This window comes from Erigeron canadensis, chromosome 9 (genome assembly GCF_010389155.1).
Source record: "Erigeron canadensis isolate Cc75 chromosome 9, C_canadensis_v1, whole genome shotgun sequence".
In the NCBI taxonomy this organism is placed as follows: domain Eukaryota; kingdom Viridiplantae; phylum Streptophyta; class Magnoliopsida; order Asterales; family Asteraceae; genus Erigeron; species Erigeron canadensis.
Genome location: NC_057769.1, coordinates 32,500,593 through 32,525,614, shown reverse-complemented (window position 1 = coordinate 32,525,614; position 25,022 = coordinate 32,500,593). Strand labels below are relative to the sequence as shown.

The 25,022-nt window shown below is 38.2% G+C and overlaps 2 protein-coding genes across 3 annotated transcripts; one reads left to right on the top strand and one right to left on the bottom strand.

Moving 5' to 3' along the window:
• Positions 1–21: 21 nt before the first annotated feature.
• Positions 22–2,690, bottom strand: LOC122582363 (EEF1A lysine methyltransferase 1). Its single transcript, XM_043754743.1, has 4 exons — positions 2,090–2,690; positions 1,797–1,955; positions 915–996; positions 22–480 (listed from the first exon to the last, which is right to left on the bottom strand). Exons 1-4 carry the CDS (start codon positions 2,396–2,398, stop codon positions 326–328), a joined length of 705 nt encoding a protein of 234 aa, XP_043610678.1. The 5' UTR covers positions 2,399–2,690; the 3' UTR covers positions 22–325.
• A 12,380-nt stretch (positions 2,691–15,070) lies between these two features.
• LOC122582653 (rhomboid-like protein 15) lies at positions 15,071–24,294 on the top strand. 2 transcript variants are annotated; one of them, XR_006321215.1, is made up of 13 exons: positions 15,071–15,289; positions 16,059–16,224; positions 16,792–17,095; positions 17,162–17,194; positions 17,288–17,379; positions 17,461–17,534; positions 20,970–21,064; positions 21,151–21,220; positions 21,853–22,047; positions 22,952–23,006; positions 23,166–23,222; positions 23,319–23,393; positions 24,014–24,294. XR_006321215.1 is itself a non-coding variant. In XM_043755073.1 (13 exons), exons 1-13 carry the CDS (start codon positions 15,266–15,268, stop codon positions 24,017–24,019), a joined length of 1,236 nt encoding a protein of 411 aa, XP_043611008.1. In that variant the 5' UTR covers positions 15,076–15,265; the 3' UTR covers positions 24,020–24,294. The 2 variants fall into 2 exon arrangements, 1 of the variants encoding a protein (XP_043611008.1); XM_043755073.1 differs by having other exon boundaries at positions 15,076–15,289; positions 21,853–22,037.
• Positions 24,295–25,022: the final 728 nt, after the last annotated feature.

Below are 25,022 nucleotides of genomic sequence, written 5' to 3'. Positions count from 1 at the left end.
TTCAACAAAACATAAGAGTTATTGGACTGAAACAAACATAAAATAGATCATAAATTCACAACTCATCTTCAAACATCTTTAGCATGTAGTATTTAGTATGGAGATAAATATAATACCACCCCTGTTTGTGTTGCTGTCAACAAAAAGTTACAGAACCACCTACAAGACAAACACTTCGACCGAGAGATGCACCAAACTAAACCTCGAGCTAAAAAACCTGACTGACCACACTCAAGCTAAAGTTGAGTCGCTAATGCACAACGAAAATGAAGCCTCTCAAAAGTTGACATGACTACTGATTTGATACATGTAGAAAACCAAGACCTTACACTTGCTCTAGTTCCCATCCACCTAATCTCAACCCCGGGTCATAGTTTGTGAAGAGTCGGAATTCGTTTCCAAGCTTGCTGGAGTGCTGTGGGCGAAATCCACATGGGCGCAATCCTAGGAGTTGGGCTGCTCTATCATGCTGCACTGCACCTGAACATATAGACAACCAAGAAACCTTAGAACACACAACACTTCAAACTAACAAGAAACAAAACCCTAGTAAGTATTAAGAACTATTTGTTATTCGCAGTTCATGTTTGCAGTGCTAAAAATGATAACATATCCTCATGGTTGGTTTTTCAAAAAGAATAGAAACTTATGGGGGCATGAAGCACAAACATGTCAAGCCACACTACTGAAGCTTAACAAATGGTTTATTTGCATATAATATTGCTAAACAATGAAAGGGTCGCCCAAATACATGTGAACTATATATTTCCAGTTTTAGCATGTTACCCAAGATTCCCATTTTACCACCTATAAGTTTATATATATGTTTTATCTCACAAGGGTATGCTAAGAGACACAGGAAACAAAAAAGAAAATGTAAAACTGAATAAATGAATGATATAAAACATGCTGACCTGTTAGTAAAAGCAAGTATGATTCTCCAGGTTGCTTAAGAAAACCAACAGTTTCAGAAACTTTTTCTAAGCACTCCTGGCTCTGCCCATCATGATAACTAACAGTAAGATTGAATTCAATTGGAATTTGAAAAAAAGAGGTAGAGAAATACAAAATGCAGAAAATGGATAGAGAGACCTGATGCCAAATTAACAACTTAAAAAATTCCATCTTTTAGAGCAAAATGCTTCAATTGCACAAACCATAATAAAAATGGAAGCTATTAGCCTATTAAAGCTAAAATCAAAGATAAAAATTACTTACACCAATGTTATTATATGAAATCTCATCGTGGCAGTTCGGCATTCATCGTAAAACTAACGTAATTCTAATGTACTTTACAAACAAAACATATATATGGAGAGATAAAGGAAGTTGCAACTTGATTTTGGTGCATAAAGGCAATGCCATAAAGGCATAAATACATAATCATTAGAAAACAACCTAAGCCGTAAAATGACGAATTTAAAATAATTTTCATCAATGATTTTGCATTTGAAGCTATACAATGTTTTAGAATGTGACCTTCTTTTTTAAACCTTCAAAGCTAAGTAGAAAATGTGTAAAAATATTTTTTAACGCAATCTCGATACCAATATGTTGACCAGTGAAAGTGGCAGAAGTATGCATATTTTGAGAATACTAAGGAAAAATGGATCTAGTACCATAATTTATCTATAACAGTGAAACAAATGAGTTTGACAGATATGGACATCAAGGCGTTGGACACCGTATCCGAGGATGCCATTCATTTATCGGAGTTTATACATTAACTTCCGTTAATCTCACGGGTATTTTACGATAATGAACATGTAGTAGTATATGAGTAAAACAAAGCTTACGAGGTAAGGCGGATCAGCAATGATGATACGAAAAGCATGCTTCATCGACAATGGCAGCGATGTCGGTTCATTATAGTCATAGTAAGTGAATTCACTTCCATATTGCTCAAACCTTTTATCATATTCCAATAGTTGCACAGGCAAGTCATTATGCATTTTCTACCCACAAAATAAAATAAATAAATAAATAAAAACACAATTATCATTTCTTAATAAAAAAAATCACAAAATTGGCCTTATATACACACATATACATTTTCTGTGACTATCTGTATATATACCTATATATATACCTTGAGATAAGCGTAGAGAGTGGGGCAAGCGATACAAGCAACAGAAGGTGGAGGATCCAAGGAAGTATAGAGCGCGTGGACTTCACGCGCCACCGTTTCAGCAGTTTCACGGTCGTACCAGAACTGACTGAGTCGCCAGTCTTCTGTTACTAAGGAAACTTCTTTCTCATCATTTTCTGTAGTGACTGAGAGGTTTTGTTCGGAAAGGAATTCTTTTAGAGCTTCAAGAGTTTGAGCGCTTAGCGTCGGAGTGTCGTCATCGTCGCCGGCGGCGGTGGTGCCGGTGGTTTGATTTGTAATGGTTTCCATTTGATAGATTGATTAATTTTTAGGGTTTTGTTGAACTTGAGTTTTTTTCGGTGTTTAAACAGAGTGGTCACTGGTTAGCTAGCTGGGGCTCAGGGTCATATGGTTTATTTTGTTCGGGTTATCGGGTTTGGGGGAAAAAAAAGAGTCAAAAACACAAAACCAGGTATCAAACGAATTTAAATTCGACTACATGTTCAAACAGATAAGCCCAAATATTATCAGGTGAATTTGAACAAAACAACATAAAAACGAAATGACATGAACCTATAGTGGACTACATCTAATAAATTTCATCCACTTAAAATACTAATAGTATACAAGTTCAGAAGTTCTAAAGTACTAATAAATTTATGTATTAAACATATAATCAAGTTACATGACATGTAAACGCAGCCCGTATTTCGATCATATCTCAAATAAGAGTATTTGCAGCGACAGTCGCTGCAAATAGTCATGCCACGTTAGCAATCCACCAACAACCTCCATAATTGCTTTGACCTTTTACTAAGGAATTAACAGCGAGGATCGTTGCAAAAGGTTGAGTGGGCCCCATTTTTTGAATATATAGAACCTGTCCACATCCAGTCTTTCTAATATCCATTCTTTCAAATATATCAACTCTTCACATTAAAGTTTTTCGCGTTGTTTTAGTTTACAAGGGAAAGGGGTCATCTCGTGAATGATAATGAAAACGTGTTGTCAGATGAGCACAGTATGACACATGTTCTTTTAACTCAAATTGAGTTGTCAATTGAAGCGTTGAATTATTGTTGCTTGTGGCAGAACGTATCTTTTGACTATTTGTAGCGACTTACTGTACCATGACTATTTGCAGCGACAGTCGCTGTAAATAATCTGGTTGAATTACCAAAAGTCTGGTCGGGATACCAGGCGCCCATGTACAACTTAAGGATTTATTGATTTGGGTATGAAAATTTTATCGTTGGTTTTTTAAGCGGTATATCAAAATTTCGCACATATATATATTGGTCAATCAGGTTTCTCATGAATAAACTTTTCGTAGAAGAGTTGGCCACCAATTGCCACTTTTTGGGAGTAATTTAGGTTCGATTTTTGCCAGAGGCAGAATTGAATTTAAGTAGTTGACTTACCTTGACACTATCCTTGTTGGGGGTTATGTGTAACATCCATGAATTTTGACCCGTTGACTTTAAGTGTCATGTTATGAATTATAGTAGTTAAATGACTAATTGTATACTCAATGAGCCGGTTGACGGTGTGCTAGATGTAATGTCGTGGGTTTTGAACTAATTAGTTATGTTGACGGGTCAACCCATGGATCAAAGTCTTGACCCATGACCCACCTTAGTCAACCCAACCCCCCACCCACCTTATCCTTTCCTTCCCTTATTCTTCTTATCTCTCTCTTCTTTACTCCCAAGAACACACTCTCCTTTCACTCTCTCTCTCTAATTTAATTCATAGTTCATGGAAATTCAAGCTTAGTTAATGCAAGAATAATAAATCTTATCACCATTTTAACTTCATATCAAAAACTTGGGTTCCAAAGTGTAAGAAATGACCTCATTTGAATCAAATTCGGGTTTGAGGATTTGTGAAGCTTTTGGTAAGTAAATTCTACTCTATGACCTTCACTTCATGTTAGTAAATGTATCTATAGTTGTGCCAAAACATTTTCGGGTCACAAATCGGGTCAAAAGTCGAATTAGGGTTTGTCTAGGGTTAGTAATGGGTTAAACCGAATTTGAACTTGAGTTTGGTGTTTTGAAGAAAGATTTTAAAGTGGGTTTGGGTTATTCATGTGTAAACATGCTTAATTATGCTTCATATTGAGTTTTGATGCTTCACAAATCGATTTTGGGTGTCAAAAATGAGTTGTGGGTTAGTTTTGGTGTGTTTAGGTCGAAATGGGTTGCTGATGCTGAACTGGGTGAGCTGCTGCGCAGCTAGTTAAGCTGCTGCGCAGCTTCACAATTCTGTTTTTCAGCTGCTGCGCAGCTAGTTAAGCTGCTGCGCAGCTTCGCGAGTCTGTTTTTCAGCTGCGGCGCAGCGATAAGTTGCGGCGCAGTTGGGGGCTTAAATCACTTAACTTTTTCCTAGCTTTAGTTCTAACATCCTAGGATCGTCCCGACCTTTCCGGAATGTACTCTTATGACCTTATTGGTGCCCTACACATGACAAACGAGTCGTTTAAAGTTGGGTGTCCTCTTTGGAACCTAATTCAAGACATTAACATAAACTAAATAAACATATAACTTATGTTTGAGAATGAGGCGACCTTGGGGCGACTTCATTTTGGTTACAAACTATTACATGACCTCCCTAACGACCATGTTGGGTCCCGAAAGTCTTTCAAAGCCATAAAGTAAAGCTAAAATCTAGTTAGAGAATCGTCTTTGGTGAATAATGCATGTCTTGTATACATTACTAGGTTGTGGACGCGTGGAGCACTATAATCACCTATAATCTCATCTTAATTCGATATTAGCCTCTTTTGCCAATCAAGGTGAGTTCGTATCTCCCTACTCTATTGAGATTCGGGCTGAAAAGTGTACATTGTGTGTTTATTTGTTTGAATTAGTTGTTTGTTGATTGAATGAAGATTGATGGATGAATCATTGAAATGTTTTGTGTATGTTGGTATTGAGAAAGGTTATATTTAGATTAGATGTACATACATGGAAGTCGACTTCGCGTTCAAAAGGTTTGAGATGTGGAGGGTTAGCCGCTGGTACACCCTGTATACAAACATCGAGGACTCTTTGAAAGCAAGCCCTCTCAAGTGTATGTATGTATAGTTTCATCATATTGTTGGTTATTGGATGTTGGATTGATGGATTGTTGTGCTTGCATTGTGTTGGTTGCTTGAGATGATTTGGTTGTCTGTTGAGACAAATGTGTTCATCCAGGTATAGACGTATACACTGGTGTTGGTCATCCGGGTTATAGACGTATATTCGCCGACGTTTTTGAGATGCCACAATGGTCATGGTGATGACCTGTGAGTATCGTTGCATAGATGGCATAATGGCCCTACATATTATATGTATTTTGGTTTGGCATGCATATCATTCACATCATGGCATTGACATTGCATTGATTGTTCTTATACGTTTGTTATATAGTGATGCAATGGTTGGATGACGTGTAAGACTACTTGTATGTGATAATTGTTCTTGTTTTTATGATATGTGGTTATGGTCGGTGGTTCATCTTGGGCCACCACTACGAACTCACCAACCTCGTGTTGACTTGTAGAACACTTTTCAGGTAATCAGGTGGTTCAAGGATGTGATGCATGATCTGGTGTAGCTTTTGGTTTCGGGCATGGACTTTATGGATCAAGGATTCATTCGCCCACTTTTGGATTAATGCTTAGGATCGATAGCCATCTCTAGAATTCTCTTTTGTAAACTTTGATGGTCATTTGCTCCTTGTGCATTGTTTGAATATTTGACTTGTCGTGGATTCACCGAATTCATTAATGTCATTTAGTTGCCTACGATAATCCCTCCTTGTGCTATATGATTTCCGTAATATTTCGAGCCCTAGCTCGGGGTGTTACAGAATGGTGGCCCATGCGAGGTCGTAGAGAATTAGGTGGTTTGACCTAGACTACGGCTTAAGTTAAAACTCTTCATATAGCATGCATGGCTAGGAATTTTGTGTGCAACTTGATTTTTGTGAACCCTAGAAAGTGTACATTGGGAGTTCGTAGTTGAGACCAATTATGTGATGACTTGAGTACGATATGGTTTTGGTTTGAGTTTGATTGTGATTGAGATGGATTGTTGTTTGATAATAGTTGTTGATTTAGGGCGAGGTGAAGTTATGGCGTTAACTTGATGTAACATTGTGGCAACCCTAAAAGAGCGTGATCAACTATTTTATGGTCACCCGATGTTATAGCAATTTAATGACATCACGGGTTGCGCACGCTTGGTTTAAAGCATAATAAGGAATCGATATGCTTTTTGGGAAGTTGATTGAGTGGAGGGTTAGCCGCCGGTACACCCTGTACACAAACTCGATCAGTAACTAGAAAGCATATTGGATTCGGATTATACTTTGAACCATCCGTGCTAGATTATAGGATTGTATGATAAATGATTGTAGTGAGCTCAGTATGGTAAGTAATAATTTCTCCCTAGAAATCTATCGCTTTTGCCTTAGCTTAATGGTATGAAATGTGTATGTTATGTCGACTTGAGGGCATTGACAACTTGTGTGACTAACATGTGAGTAATGAGACTAACTTTCGGGTCAACGCCTTGCTTGTTTTATAGAAATGGTAAGACCAAGAAGAGCTGGAACTAACTATAGGGCTAACTCGGAAGAACCTCAACCGGAAGCTCAACCGGAAGTGCAAGGAGGTAGAGGTAGGGGCCGGGGTGATAGAGGTCGTGGTGGAGGACGAGGTAGGGGCCGAGGTAGGGGTCGTGGTGAGGCTCCCAGGCCTAACTTGGCGGATGTGATTGCTCAAACGGTCACCAATATCATGCCGACTATTGTTGCCCAAGTCCAAGCAACTCTTGATGGGAACAATGGGGTACAACCTAATGAGCATCAAAATGTTGGAAACCCGGAAAATGTGAATGATGAGGGTGCTCAATCTCATGTTGTAGTAGAAGAAGAAGAAGAAGAACTCGAAAGAGCGGATAACTATAGGGCTAGGTATAACCAACATGGAGTGTACCGCCAAGGTTGTCAATTCAAAGATTTCAAGAATTGTGGGGCACCGGAGTTTGATGGGTTGGGTGGGCCCGTGGAATGTATAAAATGGTTTGAGAGGATTGAAGCGGTGATTGAAAGGAGTCATTGTACTTATGATGACCGAATTTATTATGCCTCCGGTATGTTCAAGGAGGATGCTTTAAGTTGGTGGAACCAAGAGAAGGCCTTGGGTCGGGCCCACAATTTGGAATGGGCCGACTTCAAGAACAAAGTGAAAGAGAAATTTTGCCCACCTTATGAGCTCCAAAACTTGACCATCGAGTTTGTCCATCTCAAAATGGACGGGGCCGACTACAAGGGCTATGTTAGACGATTCCAAGAGTTGTCTACCCTTGTTCCTCACCTAGTGAGCACCGAGTCTCGGGCCATTGAGAAGTTTGTTTTGGGTTTGACTCAACAAGTCCGTTCTCTCATCAATCCGGTCATGCCTACTTCCATGGTCGAGGCTATTAACCGTGCCGGTAGTGTTACCGAAGACTTGTTAAGAAGTGGAGTTTTGAGTAAATCATCATCCTCATCATCAAAAAGAAAGGAGGTTGGGGAAACAAGTGGTCCAAGGAAGATGGGGAGGTTTGACTCCAAGAATGCTAATCGGGGTAGGGTGATGGCGGCGGTGGAGCCGGTGAAGAAGCCTTATGTGGGGCCCCACCCACATTGTGGAAGATGCAATAGACACCACCCCGCCAATGTTCAATGTGGGGCATGCTTTAATTGTAACCGTTTGGGGCATATGGCGAAAGAATGTAGGGCACCAAGGGTGGGTACGGGTCCGCTCAATGTAGCTCCTATTCAAGCTCTTCCTCCTCAAGGCAATCAAAGAAGAGGCGAATGTTATGTGTGCGGTAGCCCAAATCATTACCGTAACAATTGTCCTCAATGGGTGGGACAACAAGTTCAAGTGGCCGTTCACCCCAATCAACTACAAATTGCCGGGCCTAACCAAAACCGGGGACAACAAGGTCACCAAGCGCAACCCCGTGGCCGAGCCTTTGCGGTCAATGCAAATGAGGCCCGTAATGATCCCAATGTTGTTGCAGGTACCTTTCTTCTTAATGGTCATTATGCAACGGTTTTATTTGATTCCGGAGCCGATTATAGTTTTGTGTCCTCTCGCTTTATCCCTTTGATTGATGTGCATCCGTGTGCCCTAAACTATGTACTCGATATAGAAACGGTAAATGGCACCTTAGCAAAACTTAGTCAAATACTTCGTGATTGTATTTTGACTCTAAACGACATCGAATTCTACATCGACCTTATGCCTTTTGAAATCGGTAGCTTTGACGTTATTGTGGGAATGGATTGGTTAACGGCGGTAAATGCAACTATTGATTGTGGGGAGAGGGTTGTTAAAATACCGTTGTCTAGCGGTAAAATTCTTAGAGTTCAAGGTGAAACTTCCGATTCTCTAAATTCTAAAGTCTTTAGTGCTACCATCTCAAAGGTAGAATTGAAGACTGTTCCTATTGTTTGTGAATTCTCTGATGTTTTTCCGGAAGAATTACCGGGATTACCCCCATCTCGTGAACTTGACTTTCGTATCAATCTTATTCCGGGAGCCGCACCCGTGGCAAAAGCTCCTTATAGACTTGCCCTCACTGAAATGCAAGAACTCGAAGCTCAACTTAAGGAACTTCAAGAGAAAGGTTTCATCCGTCCTAGTCAATCTCCTTGGGGTGCTCCCATTCTCTTTGTCAAGAAGAAAGACGGGTCGTTTAGAATGTGTATAGACTATCGGGAGTTGAATAAGCTTACGGTGAAGAATCGATATCCTCTTCCTCGAATCGATGACCTTTTTGACCGACTTCAAGGTGCCAAGCACTTTTCCAAAATCGATCTCCGCTCGGGTTATCATCAACTCCGGGTTCATGATGATGACATTCATAAAACGGCTTTCCGAACTCGGTATGGGCACTTTGAATTCACCGTTATGCCTTTCGGGTTGACCAATGCACCAGCAGTATTCATGGATTTGATGAACCGGGTGTGTCGCCCTTTCTTGGACAAGTCCGTCATTGTCTTTATTGACGACATACTTGTTTATTCTAAAACGAAGGAAGAACATGCCGAACACTTGCGAGAAGTACTCGAGTTGTTAAGAAAGGAGAAATTGTATGCTAAATTCTCCAAGTGTGAGTTTTGGTTAGAGAAGGTTCACTTCCTTGGTCACATGGTAAGCAAAGACGGTATTCACGTTGACCCAAGTAAGATCGAAGCGGTTAAGAATTGGAGGAGACCCGAAACACCTTCCGAAATCCGTCAATTCCTTGGATTGGCGGGTTACTATAGAAGATTTATCGAAAATTTCTCCCGCATTGCACAACCTCTTACACTCTTGACTCAAAAGGAACGGAAATTCGAATGGGGCAATAGACAAGAACAAGCCTTCCAAACTCTTAAGAACATGTTGTGTGAAGCACCCATTCTAACCCTTCCCGATGGAGTTGAAGATTTTGTAGTATATTGTGATGCTTCGGGGCAAGGATTGGGTTGTGTCCTTATGCAAAGGGGCAAAGTTATTGCATACGCCTCCCGCCAATTGAAGGTGCACGAGAAGAACTATCCGACACACGACTTAGAATTGGGAGCGGTAGTATTTGCTTTGAAGTGTTGGAGGCATTATCTCTATGGCACCAAGTGCGTGATTTATACCGATCACAAAAGCCTACAACACATTTTTAATCAAAGTGAATTGAACATGAGACAAAGACGTTGGCTTGAACTCCTTAGTGACTATGATTGTGACATCCGTTATCATCCGGGTAAGGCCAATGTGGTAGCCGATGCCTTGAGCCGGAAGGAACGAGTTAAACCAAGACGTGCTAGGGTTATGAGCCTCACGGTAGGACCAAACATTCGCGATCAAATCATTGCGGCTCAAGTACAAGCCACTCGACCAGAAAACTTTGGTAATGAGAATTTGGATGGTATGGAGCAACAATTCGATAGGAAGAGTGATAATGGGCTCTATTTAGTTGGAAGGCTCTGGGTTCCCATTTTCGGCAATCTAAGAACTCTTCTCATGCATGAAGCTCATCGATCACCTTATTCGGTCCACCCCGGGTCGGATAAGATGTATTTTGATTTAAGAGATTTCTATTGGTGGCCGGGTATGAAGCGAGATGTGGCTAGGTATGTGAGTGAGTGCCTTACTTGCTTACAAGTGAAAGCCGATCATAAGAAGCCACCCGGATTATTAGTGCAACCCGAGGCCCCCGAATGGAAATGGGAACACATTGCAATGGACTTCATAACGAAGTTACCGAAGACAAGAAGTGGTCGCGATACAATTTGGGTGATAGTTGATCGGTTAACGAAGTCGGCTCATTTCGTGGCCATTCGTGAAACCGATGGTGTTGACACCTTAGCTCGTTTGTACATCAAGGAAGTGGTGTCTAAACATGGAGTTCCGGTTTCTATCATCTCCGATAGAGATTCCCGGTATAACTCGAATTTATGGAGGGCCTTTCATCGTGCAATGGGTACGCGACTAAATATGAGCACGGCGTTTCATCCTCAAACGGATGGGCAAACCGAAAGAACAATACAAACGCTTGAAGATATGTTAAGGGCATGTGCCATTGATTTTAGTGGGAGTTGGGAAGATCACTTGCCTTTGGTGGAATTTTCATACAACAATAGTTATCATGCCACCATCCAAATGGCGCCTTTTAGAGCTTTATATGGTAGGGTTTGCCGATCTCCCTTAGCTTGGGCGGAGATCGGTGAAAGCCAACTCATTGGACCGGAGATTGTGGTGGAAACAACAAAGGTGATCTACCAAATCAAGGAGAGATTGCAATTGGCCCGTGAAAGACAAAAGAAGTATGCCGATGTGAGGCGGCGACCGCTAGAGTTTGAAGCGGGGGATTATGTATTGTTGAAGGTGTCGCCATGGAAGGGTGTTATCCGTTTTGTGAAGAGAGGCAAACTCGGGCCAAGGTATATCGGTCCTTTTAAGATTATTGAACGGGTTGGGAAGGTTGCTTATCGGTTGGAATTGCCACAAGAACTTGGGGGAGTACATGATGTCTTCCACATTTGCAACCTACGCAAATGCTTGGCGGACCCGACACAACATGTGCCTATGAATGAAATTCGGGTGGATAAGAATTTAAATTTTGTGGAGGAGCCAGTAGAGATCCTGGACCGTCAAACCAAAAAGCTCAAGAACAAGCGTTATACCATTGTTAAGGTTAGATGGAATGCTAGACGCGGAGCCGAGTTCACTTGGGAGCGTGAGGATCATATGAAGTCCAAGTACCCGGATTTGTTTAATAATTAGTGTTTATTAGATTTCGGGACGAAATCCTTTTATCGGGGGAATAATGTAACATCCATGAATTTTGACCCGTTGACTTTAAGTGTCATGTTATGAATTATAGTAGTTAAATGACTAATTGTATACTCAATGAGCCGGTTGACGGTGTGCTAGATGTAATGTCGTGGGTTTTGAACTAATTAGTTATGTTGACGGGTCAACCCATGGATCAAAGTCTTGACCCATGACCCACCTTAGTCAACCCAACCCCCACCCACCTTATCCTTTCCTTCCCTTATTCTTCTTATCTCTCTCTTCTTTACTCCCAAGAACACACTCTCCTTTCACTCTCTCTCTCTAATTTAATTCATAGTTCATGGAAATTCAAGCTTAGTTAATGCAAGAATAATAAATCTTATCACCATTTTAACTTCATATCAAAAACTTGGGTTCCAAAGTGTAAGAAATGACCTCATTTGAATCAAATTCGGGTTTGAGGATTTGTGAAGCTTTTGGTAAGTAAATTCTACTCTATGACCTTCACTTCATGTTAGTAAATGTATCTATAGTTGTGCCAAAACATTTTCGGGTCACAAATCGGGTCAAAAGTCGAATTAGGGTTTGTCTAGGGTTAGTAATGGGTTAAACCGAATTTGAACTTGAGTTTGGTGTTTTGAAGAAAGATTTTAAAGTGGGTTTGGGTTATTCATGTGTAAACATGCTTAATTATGCTTCATATTGAGTTTTGATGCTTCACAAATCGATTTTGGGTGTCAAAAATGAGTTATGGGTTAGTTTTGGTGTGTTTAGGTCGAAATGGGTTGCTGATGCTGAACTGGGTGAGCTGCTGCGCAGCTAGTTAAGCTGCTGCGCAGCTTCACAATTCTGTTTTTCAGCTGCTGCGCAGCTAGTTAAGCTGCTGCGCAGCTTCGCGAGTCTGTTTTTCAGCTGCGGCGCAGCGATAAGTTGCGGCGCAGTTGGGGGCTTAAATCACTTAACTTTTTCCTAGCTTTAGTTCTAACATCCTAGGATCGTCCCGACCTTTCCGGAATGTACTCTTATGACCTTATTGGTGCCCTACACATGACAAACGAGTCGTTTAAAGTTGGGTGTCCTCTTTGGAACCTAATTCAAGACATTAACATAAACTAAATAAACATATAACTTATGTTTGAGAATGAGGCGACCTTGGGGCGACTTCATTTTGGTTACAAACTATTACATGACCTCCCTAACGACCATGTTGGGTCCCGAAAGTCTTTCAAAGCCATAAAGTAAAGCTAAAATCTAGTTAGAGAATCGTCTTTGGTGAATAATGCATGTCTTGTATACATTACTAGGTTGTGGACGCGTGGAGCACTATAATCACCTATAATCTCATCTTAATTCGATATTAGCCTCTTTTGCCAATCAAGGTGAGTTCGTATCTCCCTACTCTATTGAGATTCGGGCTGAAAAGTGTACATTGTGTGTTTATTTGTTTGAATTAGTTGTTTGTTGATTGAATGAAGATTGATGGATGAATCATTGAAATGTTTTGTGTATGTTGGTATTGAGAAAGGTTATATTTAGATTAGATGTACATACATGGAAGTCGACTTCGCGTTCAAAAGGTTTGAGATGTGGAGGGTTAGCCGCTGGTACACCCTGTATACAAACATCGAGGACTCTTTGAAAGCAAGCCCTCTCAAGTGTATGTATGTATAGTTTCATCATATTGTTGGTTATTGGATGTTGGATTGATGGATTGTTGTGCTTGCATTGTGTTGGTTGCTTGAGATGATTTGGTTGTCTGTTGAGACAAATGTGTTCATCCAGGTATAGACGTATACACTGGTGTTGGTCATCCGGGTTTATAGACGTATATTCGCCGACGTTTTTGAGATGCCACAATGGTCATGGTGATGACCTGTGAGTATCGTTGCATAGATGGCATAATGGCCCTACATATTATATGTATTTTGGTTTGGCATGCATATCATTCACATCATGGCATTGACATTGCATTGATTGTTCTTATACGTTTGTTATATAGTGATGCAATGGTTGGATGACGTGTAAGACTACTTGTATGTGATAATTGTTCTTGTTTTTATGATATGTGGTTATGGTCGGTGGTTCATCTTGGGCCACCACTACGAACTCACCAACCTCGTGTTGACTTGTAGAACACTTTTCAGGTAATCAGGTGGTTCAAGGATGTGATGCATGATCTGGTGTAGCTTTTGGTTTCGGGCATGGACTTTATGGATCAAGGATTCATTCGCCCACTTTTGGATTAATGCTTAGGATCGATAGCCATCTCTAGAATTCTCTTTTGTAAACTTTGATGGTCATTTGCTCCTTGTGCATTGTTTGAATATTTGACTTGTCGTGGATTCACCGAATTCATTAATGTCATTTAGTTGCCTACGATAATCCCTCCTTGTGCTATATGATTTCCGTAATATTTCGAGCCCTAGCTCGGGGTGTTACATTATGTGGGTACCAATTCAGTACATGGGATCAAGCGGTTCCCATCAATCTACCGTTTCTAATAAGGTTTCTCGTGTTGGCCAAAAATATATGATTATTGAACCGATAGCGACAGTATGAGACTGTAAACTAATTTATTAAACCAGTTTGGCTTTAACCTCAAACCAAAGCCTATTTTTTAAATATCCTATACGTTTATCAGGTCTGGTTTAATCTGATTTTGGATTAAATATTGTAGACTTCATAAGCATAGGCGCAAATTCGTAACTTTTGACTCGACTTGAAAACATGATTTTTGACTCGTAACTCGAAACGTAACTCGACTCATAAGAGTTGAGACATTTTTAAATACTACACAATATAATATAGTTATATATATATATGACGTATTTATAAACAAAATATAAGTTAATTATCTTAATAAATTATCAAAATATTGCATAATCAATAGTTTTTAGTCATAAACTTACAATTTATCTTCAAATTCGCAATAAATATATCAAAACTACATATTACACAAAATAATGTATTATATTATATATAACCATAGTTTCAAACTACAATAATTATAAGTTTGCGACTCGTGACTCGCTCCAAGTTCGCACAGCGACTCGTATGAGTCTCGAGAAAAACGAGTTACTTAGCTAGTCGACTCGTTTTCGGTGTAAATCGACTCGACTTGTAATAGTCGACTCGTGACTCGTATAAAATATCATTTGAGAGATTAATTTTATGGGATTGAAGCTATTTTCCAAATAAAAAATAAATTTGAAGCTCTATGGGATGTGATTGTGTAAAGACTAAAGGGGGTGTTTGGCCTAGCTTATATTTTTTGGCTTATGCTTATAAAATATAAGTGGCTTTTGGCTTTTTTGCTTTAAGTTTATAAGTTCTTATGTAGTGTTTGGATTAGTTTTTGGTTTTTGAAAGGAAAAAGAAAGGAAAATAAGAAGAAAAGCTAAAAAGCTTTGATTTATAGCTTATCAAAAAGTGGCTTATAAAAGCTAAAAAACATAAGCTCAAAAACCTACACAAACACTTAATATGACTTTTTTTCTTCTCTCAAGATAAGCAAAAAAACTAAAAGCTCTCTCAAAAAATCTATGCCAAACACCCCCTAAAATCTAAGATGGGTAGAATGAGTTAAAAGTAAGCCCAAAAAGTTAGGCCTAAACTGAACAAGCCCAAAAAGATTACTTGCAAATTACAATTACGGAAGTCAAGTCTGTTTAGATCATAGCACCGGGATATTAATAAAAGCAAAAAAACAAAACCGACGAACGTCCGAGAAGCAACTACCGGCGACTGAAAAACTAAACCATAAAAACTATTCAGTAACTTTCAAAAAAAAGAAAAGAAACACACACACACACACACACACAAACTGCCCCAGTTTTCTCAAAAGATATTTGCAGATGAGATCAAACATTGTCTCTGAGGTATTACATCAAACACCTTATGTACTCATTTCATCTTTCTTATACTTTTAGTTACTATATATAAAGTAATATTTGCTATTGGATTTCGATTTTTTTTTCCCATTATTTAGCGACAATTGCAATATTATTTATGGTACTTTTTATGATCTAGTTAAAGTATAGTATTTGGAAACTTTTAGTGAAGCTGGCATAAGGTTAAAAAAAAAAAGTTGAATTGCTAAGATTATTTTGTAGGAAAATTTTGGGTGGTATATTGTATTTTAGGCTAAATTGAGATGACTCGAAAATCGTGGATTGAAACGATAACGAGAGAGGAAAAGGATAAGTGTAACAGATGTATTCTAGGTGCAAAATGACCGAATTCCTGTTAGATTTAGGGGGTGTTTGGCCTAGTTGTTGTTTTATAACTTATGGCTTATTTTTGATAAGCCAAGTTTCCGGGGATTATTTTCTGGCTAATTAGCTTATTTTGCATTTTAATCTTATGATAATTATTGTATTAGTTGTTATTAAATGAATCCATGTTTTGGCTGACGTGACAGCCATAGTAATGACCTCATGTCAATGATACCGCATTATAAATACCAGTTCAATGTTACCGGTTATTAAAGCTATAAGAGTTCAGATACATCGAAAGTTAAAACTTTAGAGTTCAATACATAAGAAATCAAGTTTTAAAGTATGATATATACTATAGTGTTTCATGTAAGGTAACCTGTTAGTATATGGTGTTTTATCTTGTATTAAGTTTAAGTTGCAAATTGAACAGGCAGGGTTGCAAACAAGAGTTAAGCAATGGTGGGAAGGCATACCATTTCTTACTTCTGTGGTGGTTGCAGTTTGTGCGTCAATATACTTGGTTTGCCTTTTTGTTGGATATGACTCTTTTGCGGAAGTATGTTTCTTGCCATCTTCCGTTGTTTCAAAGTTTCAAGGTATGTAGGTATTTCTAAACTGAACATTTACTCGCTCACAAGGTTCTTAAAGTGACGCTCGGACCGGGTTTTTGTAAAATGCCGGTTCACGGGTGGCAGTTTTCGAGTTGATTTGGAATCGGGTCGAACAAGACCAAACCGGGTGAACCGGACCAGGTTTTGACACTTTTAAACTGGTCAAAGCTGGTCAAAATTATATATATATTTTTTAATTTTTGGTTACTATTAGATGAAGGGAACAAAATCTTATCTGAATGTGTTTAACTTTTGAATCATTAGTGTTGGAACTTGTTTAACTTCTGAATTATTGTGCTAAAATTTGGTTAATAATGAATGACTAATGCTATATATGAATGTATTATTTAACTTATGTTGTACTCACGTTAAAATTAGTTTCTCATTATTTTGGTTATGTATACTTCCTTTGGTTTCCGGTTTGACCATGATCCGATTGGTAAAATATTGATTGGCCGGTTCAGTGTCCGGACTGGTTTTCAAAATATTGTTTATTCAGATAATCAGATATCATCATGCATGATCGTCTTTAACGTATTTTTTTGTGTGCAGTTTACAGGGTTTTCACATCTATATTCTTCCACGGTTCAATACTTCATCTTGTATTCAATATGTTGGCTCTGGTTCCTTTAGGATCAGAATTGGAAAGAGTTATGGGCTCAATTCGCTTGTTATTTGTGATTGTTCTGTTGGCTACCAGCAGTGCTGTTTTCCATCTCCTGATTACGTTAATCGCTGCTTACAATCCGGTTTACTCGTATGAATATTTCATGTACGAGTGTGCTATTGGCTTCTCTGGTGTTCTATTCTCTATGATTGTTATAGAGACGAGCTTAAGTGGAGTCCAATCTAGAAGGTCAGTTTCTTTAATATTGAAGCTAATTTGATATTTTGTTACTGATCTATTTCTTATCTTTTGCAGTGTGTTTGGACTTTTTAACGTGCCTGCTAAGCTGTAAGTACTTGTATATGTATCATTTAAGCTCATTTGTTTTCAGTTTGTAAATTATTCATGATATGTAACTTGTGATCGCAACATTTTTTTCAGGTATCCATGGATATTACTGTTAGTTTTCCAGCTTCTTATGACAAACATCTCGTTGCTTGGACACTTATGTGGGATTTTATCTGGATTTGCATGTAGGGCTTTTCTTTCTCTCCTTGGTCATAAGCATTTTTCCTGTTCTTTTTTTTTTTGTTCTTATGCCATGTTGATTTCAGATACTTATGGCTTATTCAACTTTATAATCCCGGGAAGCTCTTTCTATTCAGGCATAGAAGCATCTCCTTGGCTTGTAAGTATCATTTGGATCATTTTGTGCGTCTTTTATGTTCAACTTTATTTCTGAAGATCTGGATTAAATCTTAACTATATAACCTAGCCGACCTTAGGGTAGTGGTATGTGTGGTAACCCATGAAGTCATCAATTTAGTCCATGATGGACAACTTGCAGATATGTGTGGATTTTATGCAAGAAGCCACCCCTCTTTGCTGTGTATCTTATATTTCTGATTTATTCTGTTCCCACTATAGCTCTTTTTCAAACTACATATGATGCAATTTATATTGTTTTTTCTTCAACAAAACGGAAGAGAAAGCACATACACATGTATCCTAAATTACTCAAAGCCACAACCTAAGTGTAACTACCATTGGGCCAAATGTCACTTGGAACCTAAATTTGTTATTCATAAGGATATATCTTTTTTCAGAAAGTGTAAATTGTTCCTATAATATTTTGGACTCTTGGTAAGTTGATTATCAACAATTTTCACTGTGATCGATGTTCTTTACAAACAACTTAAATTCTGAACTCGTCCCATATTCTTGTTTTTATGACTCTGTTCAACTCAACTTAAATTTTTCACTTGAAAATGATGTCCTTTGCTTATTTCTTGATAGTTGCATGTTCCAACATTATATTATTTCACGGCTTGGGTATGTTAGGAACAAAGTTACAGATTGATATAAAATACACACACGAATCTGGAATTTAAATAGAAAAGGAAAGAACAAGGAACACCAAGATTTAACGTGGTATCTCACACTAAACTGTGTGAACTAATCCACCGAGGGCAACGGGTTTTTCTTTATTGAATCCCTCAACCCAAATTACATGTACAAGAGATAAGAGATTATATTGGCTACAATTAGGGTAGTTAAACTTGTTCCCCAAGTCAGCTCAAAACAGAACGGGGCCTGCTGCCCTAATTAACTAAGGCCTGCTGCCTTTAGATTATCCGGGAAGTTTAGAACTTAATAGCCTTTAGTGGGCCTAAGACAACATAACGCCAACAATCTCCCACTTGGTGTCTTCAGACCTCGAAATGCACCATATATATCTCTTTTGCACATCTGTAACAAGAACTCCTGTTCTTCAATACGCCCTAGTTACCCCCGACCTTCTCATCAGACAACCTGAAGGCCCGTTAAAGCTCCCACTGAGCTTCAAGCCATCAGTCACGGCTATTTCTGCCCCTAACTCGTTCTCTGTCTCTATCGGCTCTCACTGAAACGAACTGCGAGATCCTGAGAAATCCTGAGAACAAACACTCTCCTTTAAAGCAGATAATAAATGGAGAGACTTTAACAACTAGAATACTGGTTCACTTAACCCACTATCTGGAAGCTCTGACTGGAGCACAACACCGATGCTCCCACTGTCATAAAAATCCTTGACTGGTTTCACTGAAGCTTTCCTAGCACATTCAACCTGAATCTGACCTGTAGCTCTAGGTTTACCATCCGCAAAGCAAAACAACGGCGGAGCAGCAAAAAAAAAAACTGCAAACCAGACCCAACACAGATTGAAACAGGAAGAACAAACAGCAGCAGAATCAGCAGTGAAACAGGTCCTGAATACTGCTGTGAAACTGCAGCAGCAACAGCTAATAACTGCTGCAAACAGCTGCAAATAACAGCAGTAAAATAGCAGCAGCAGCAAACAAGGGTAAAAACCCTAAACGCGTACAGCAGCTAGCTAGAACAGATCCGAACAGCCTTGCTCTTAGAAACCCTAATCGCTACGAGATTTAACGTGGTTCAGCCCCAGTGGGGGGCCTAATCCACCGGCTGCAACTATGTTATTTTATTAATGCTCTGAACCATTAGATTACAATTACAATGAGGAGGTATATATAGGAGAACACCCAGGGTTAGAAACTTGGTCCCCAAGAAATTTAATTAAAGTCAGCCTCCTTTAGAACCAGCCCTTACTAAATCTGGCCCAAAGCAAAGCCTTCATGCCCAACATCAACTTGCATTAAACTAATTTGGACATTCATTTAAGGAAGAGTTAATTACACTTTTGGTCCTTGTCGTGGGTTTAAAATTACCGGTTTCATCCCTACCTTTCATATATTACAGTTTTAGTCCAATAAACTTTGCTCCGTCAACGCTTTTGGTCCAATTTTCGAAACGGACGTTAAACACCCATCACGTGATCTGCACGTGACAGGTATTTTAGTCTTTTCATTATACAGGGACCAATAGTGTAATTAACTCAAATCTATATCTCTATCTATGTATCTATATCTATCTGTATCAATCCATATCTATATTCAATTTTTATATATCTAAATCTTTATCACTATAAATCTTGAAGATAACATACAATTAAGAGACGAGAATCAGATTTACATTTTCAAAACAAATCAAACCCAATAAATCCACAAATCAATATCTCTCTATCTCTATATCTTTTCTCAATATCTTTGGAAATTTATACTACATAAAGAATATATCGATATCGATATTTATATCTATATCAATCTTTATATCTATATCTCTTATCAATCTCTATGTATATATCTATATATCCAGATCTATATCTATAAAACGGGATCTATATCTATAATTTTTTGTGGGAGCTACGATGGTGTGATGGGTGGCGGAGAAACTGGAGGAGAAATTGATAGTGGTGGCGGATGGTGGTGTTGGCTGTGCTTTGTGAACGGAGGTATTGGCGGGGATGCCGCCGTTTTATTCATCAACATCATCATCATCATCATCACCGTCTATATGTGTACATGTGTGTGAATATTTGAGTTGTATATGTATGTTTTGTGCTTTTTGGAAAGGAGGCAGATAGATTGTGGAGATTGAAGCAAAGTCTGGTCATGAGATATTTATGTAAGCTGCTTCTTTAGGCTATTTAGAAATTGGGCTATTTATGTAAGCTATATCTTTGTGTTTTGCTATTGCTAAACTTCATTGATGATATTGATATTCAAGATTTGGAAGGTATATGATGAAGATGATGGATATGTTTCTCTGTCTACATTCATACAGTATATTACACTTTTGGTCCCTGTATAATGAAAAGACTAAAATACCCATCACGTGCAGATCACGTGATGGGTGTTTAACGTCCGTTTCGAGAATTGGACCAAAAGCGTTGACGGAGCAAAGTTTTTTGGACTAAAACTGTAATATATGAAATGTAGGGATGAAAACGGTAAATTTTAACCCTCGACAGGGACCAAAAGTGTAATTAATTCTTTAAGGAATTATCCTTTTACAACGTGACCATAATATCCATTATGGTTGCTAATTATAGTACAGTAGTCAGTAAAAGAGTCTTTCTTTGAGGTCATTAATATCAGCTTGAACTAGATCGTAGTTTATAATAATATGAAAACGTGTTAATGTTCTTTTTTCCCAAACAAGCATCTCTAGTTTCTCTTGACATTTGTTGATGATTATGTTTTAATTTGTAATATGTCTGCAGGCAAGTTGTGTGCGTAGGCCAAAATATATAATGTGCACAGGTGGGGAACCCTCTGGATACATCCCTACATATTCTACTCGTAATGCAACATCTGGGTAGGTTCTCCCCGTCTGTGGATATATATTTTTCTCTAATTTGCTAGATTTTTTCTGATGTATATTAATTTAAATTATATTCTCAGTGAAACACTTGCTGGAAATATGTGGACAAATTTGTCTTCTTGGATGCCACGGAGAGAGGTCCCTTCCCAGGTACACTATTTATGGAGTGTATCTTTTCTGCACATGTTGCATTAGCATTTGGTGCTTGGAAACCGAAATATTAACTACTTCAGCTCTCAAAATGGATGTACTTTAAAATCGATAGTATATCATACCAATAAGAATTGTTGGTGTTAGAATTGAAATAGATTATTAATCTTAAAACTTTGCAAATACAAGTTTGAAAGTTCATAATATGTAGAAGTGGCAATCTCATTCCAATTAAATGTAAACGGAGAAGTCAGGTTCATTATTCCATTGATAATAGGTCAAGTATTGATAATAGCTGAAGTTGAAACTGGTTTAAGTAGCCAGAAGTTGCCTAACGTGATTCAAATGCTTAATGCCTTAAATTGCTATATGTAAGATAAGTTGATATTTATCTACATTATATTGTTTTTGCAATCATAGCTATTAATAATAAAAGATTTAGCTGTTTGTACTACAAAATACAGTGTCAGTACCCAACCTGACTGACCTGTTTTAATACGTGCATTTAAAAATGACTTACTCAGCCCGTCCGTTATGTCACCTCTAAAAGATAACCAGTGCGATTAAATTGTGTAGCATGTTTATGGGTAGCTGTGCATCTTATGTTTTTTTTTTTGGATATATTTATACAGTCTACAGAAGAGAATAGCAGGTTTCCTGGACGTGGAAGGACACTTGGTGCAACTCAAACGGAAGCAGTCTCTGCTAATAATTCTGATTCGAGTCTACAGGCTAGACTGTTAGAAAGTGGCAATAGCCCAGTACACCCTTCAAGCCAGGAAGCAATAGGGACTGAACAGCAGAGAAACGATAGGAGGTATTACAATGTATGATGCAATACTAAATTTGTATTTTGTATTTGCAATTCATTTGTGGGGATGTTAAATGGGTGGGCCGGACAAGTGATCAAAATGGGTCATCTTTGGAAACATTTTTGGTATACTTCACATGTTAAATCTTTTTTGTACAACTTTTATACATTTTTATAAACACTCCTATGTTTTTAATAGGATTCTGTAAACTTATATTATTACATTACAGTATTGGTCTAAGCACTTTATTAGAATAATTTACAAGTCTTATCATAAAGTAAGATTCACTTTGGATTACCTTTAACCTGATTGATCATCTTACATTTTAGCTATACTTCACATGCTAGTTTGATCTTATTACAATAGTTGGTGAGTTTGATGATATGGACACCACCTGTCATAGTCTTAAATTGAAAATTAGTAGCACTCGTGGCTTGTCCTTTGGGACTTGGTGGACCTTGCGTAAGCAATGACAGGTTCTTTTATATTTTTCAACTTTTTATATACCTCTAAGTTATCATCATCAATGTATAACACGATTACCTAGGTACGTAAAAAAGTTACACTATAAATAAGACCCGTCATTGCTTTTGTCGAGCTCCCCAAGCCTCAAAGGACTAGCCACGAGTTGCTACTGATTTTCAATTTGAGTTCTATGACAGTCAAACTCACCAATCAAGTAAGATGACCAAACTGGATATCTAGTGATAGTGTCATTTTATTTTAATTTTGGCATAAATAACCCAACTCAACATAACCCAATTGTTTTGGTGGTTAGGCCTACTATGCTTTTCTACTTTCAAGTTTGTTGTTTTCTTCAGTTTAATGCTGGCCTAAGGCACCAAGAAGGAGCAAAATTATGAATTATGTTAACAGTTTGAAAGTTGGTTGAATCATATTTTTGCTGTTTCTATCTTAGGCAGCCAGGGGTAAATACCACAGTAGCAGCAACTCTAGGTGTTCCAGCCAATCAGGTTATATTCCTTAAGCAGAGAAGCTACCATCTACTTTTTGTTTATGTATTATAAAATGGGTGATGTTTGTCTTAAAATGAATGTTGCTCAAGAAAGAGGACTTATACACAACTCATAAGAAGTATTAAGTATATCTTGTCTAATTTTACATAAATGCAGTTAACGGTTCCATCAGATGCTGAGATTCAAAAGCTTTTAGCAATGGGTTTTGATAAGGTAAATAATGATCCTTACAAAGATATACCGTTGCTACTTTTATGATGCCTCCCTCCCTCTTCCATTTTTGTTTAAGATGTTTTGGGGGTATTTCAGACACAGGTGGAAGTTGCACTAGCAGCTGCTGATGGTGATCTGAATGTAGCTGTTGAAATACTAATGACCCAACAGGTACATTTCTGAGAATGTTATGTAGACATACGTAGTCCTGATGCTGGCCCCTTCAGTCCAGGTCTAGAAAGCATTCAAAGTTAGACATTCTAATATTTTGTCTGACATTGAGTTTTTTTATTAGTTCAACAGCTTCAGCTATTTTTACATGTAATGTAAATGTAAATATAAATATTTTTTTCCGTACATATAATCTTAGTCCGAGGTATTCTATAAATAAATTTTCTATAGTCTGTAAAAGATTTTAAAACTGTGATGACTATGCTAATAAATATCTAAAACAAAAAATTTGGATTATTTTATATCTGAATCCCTGGTTAGACAGGTGAAGAGGGGGCACAAATAAAACTATGATGACTAATAATAATTATTTAAACCAAAAAAGGTTGGATTCTGTATATCTGAATAGGACCTGGTTAAGACGGGTGAAGAGGGGGGCACATATAACTATATAAGGCCCTTTTATAAGTTCAAGGATCGGGCTTAAGCATTGCATCAGGACCAGGTCTTTTAGGGACCAGGACAGTCCCTCCTAGGACCGGGCCTTTGTGCTCTACCTATTATTGTGTACACGGAGATAACCTATTGAATATATTTGTTGGCAACTTGGCATTGTGTAGGCATGAGTTGTACAAGCTGTTTGTTGAGTTTGCTGATAGAAATAGCCTAGGAAGGCCCATGCTTGGGGTTATCTCCCGCTTTGATCTTTCCAATTGTACCTTCTTTCAAATCTCTAGTTTCTTGTTAGAAAACTGCAATTATATGTTAACGAAAAAATGGAAAGTTCTTGTGTTGATTAGGGCTCTCAATATGGTCATTAGGATTATATGCTACTTATCAAAAAACGCACTTCTCATGTACTTGAGTTTTTGTATATGATTGATGAAACTTTAAGATTTCATCTTGGTGCACAGATTTACTTTTGTTGTGGCAATCTCTGGTTCGCCTTTTTATTATGTGCCAAGGCAGCAACACTTGCCTAGTGTATGCTAGCTTGCATTTGTTTTTTTTGTTCTTTTTTGACAATTTAAACTTTCATTGACTTGTATCCCCCCCACCCCCACCCACCACACACACCAAGCTGTGAAGGTACACCAAGCTTCCCAAGTCAAGGTTCTATCCTATTTCTAAACCAAAGAAACCCAAGCTACTTAATATTAAGAATAACCTTATCCAGTTGAACCTTCACGTTTGAGAATCTTTTGTCATTTTGAGCTCTCCAAAGACAACAGCAAGCAACAAACATGATACCAAAACCTTGATGGAGAACATAAATAATCTTTTTCGCCTGCTTCCGCACCCCCACATGATTATGAAATCTCCACACCCGGCAAACCGTTAAGAAATCTCCCGCCACATAAACTACACGTCACATTGTCAATGAATATTTTTCTTTTTGAAAGAGCCGTAGCTGTGGGAATGCGATCAAGCTCAGCCCTCCATACGAAAATATCACAGTTATTTGGAACACAATTAGACCAATTGAAAACAAGCCTATTGCAAAAATCGTGGCCGCTAAGCAGGAAACCTTTAACTGTTTTCACCGAAAACTCCTTGCGAAAACACACCGTCCAGGTTATCATCTGGTTATAGTCCTTGCACAATTCCAGTACTGGAATTATGTCAAAG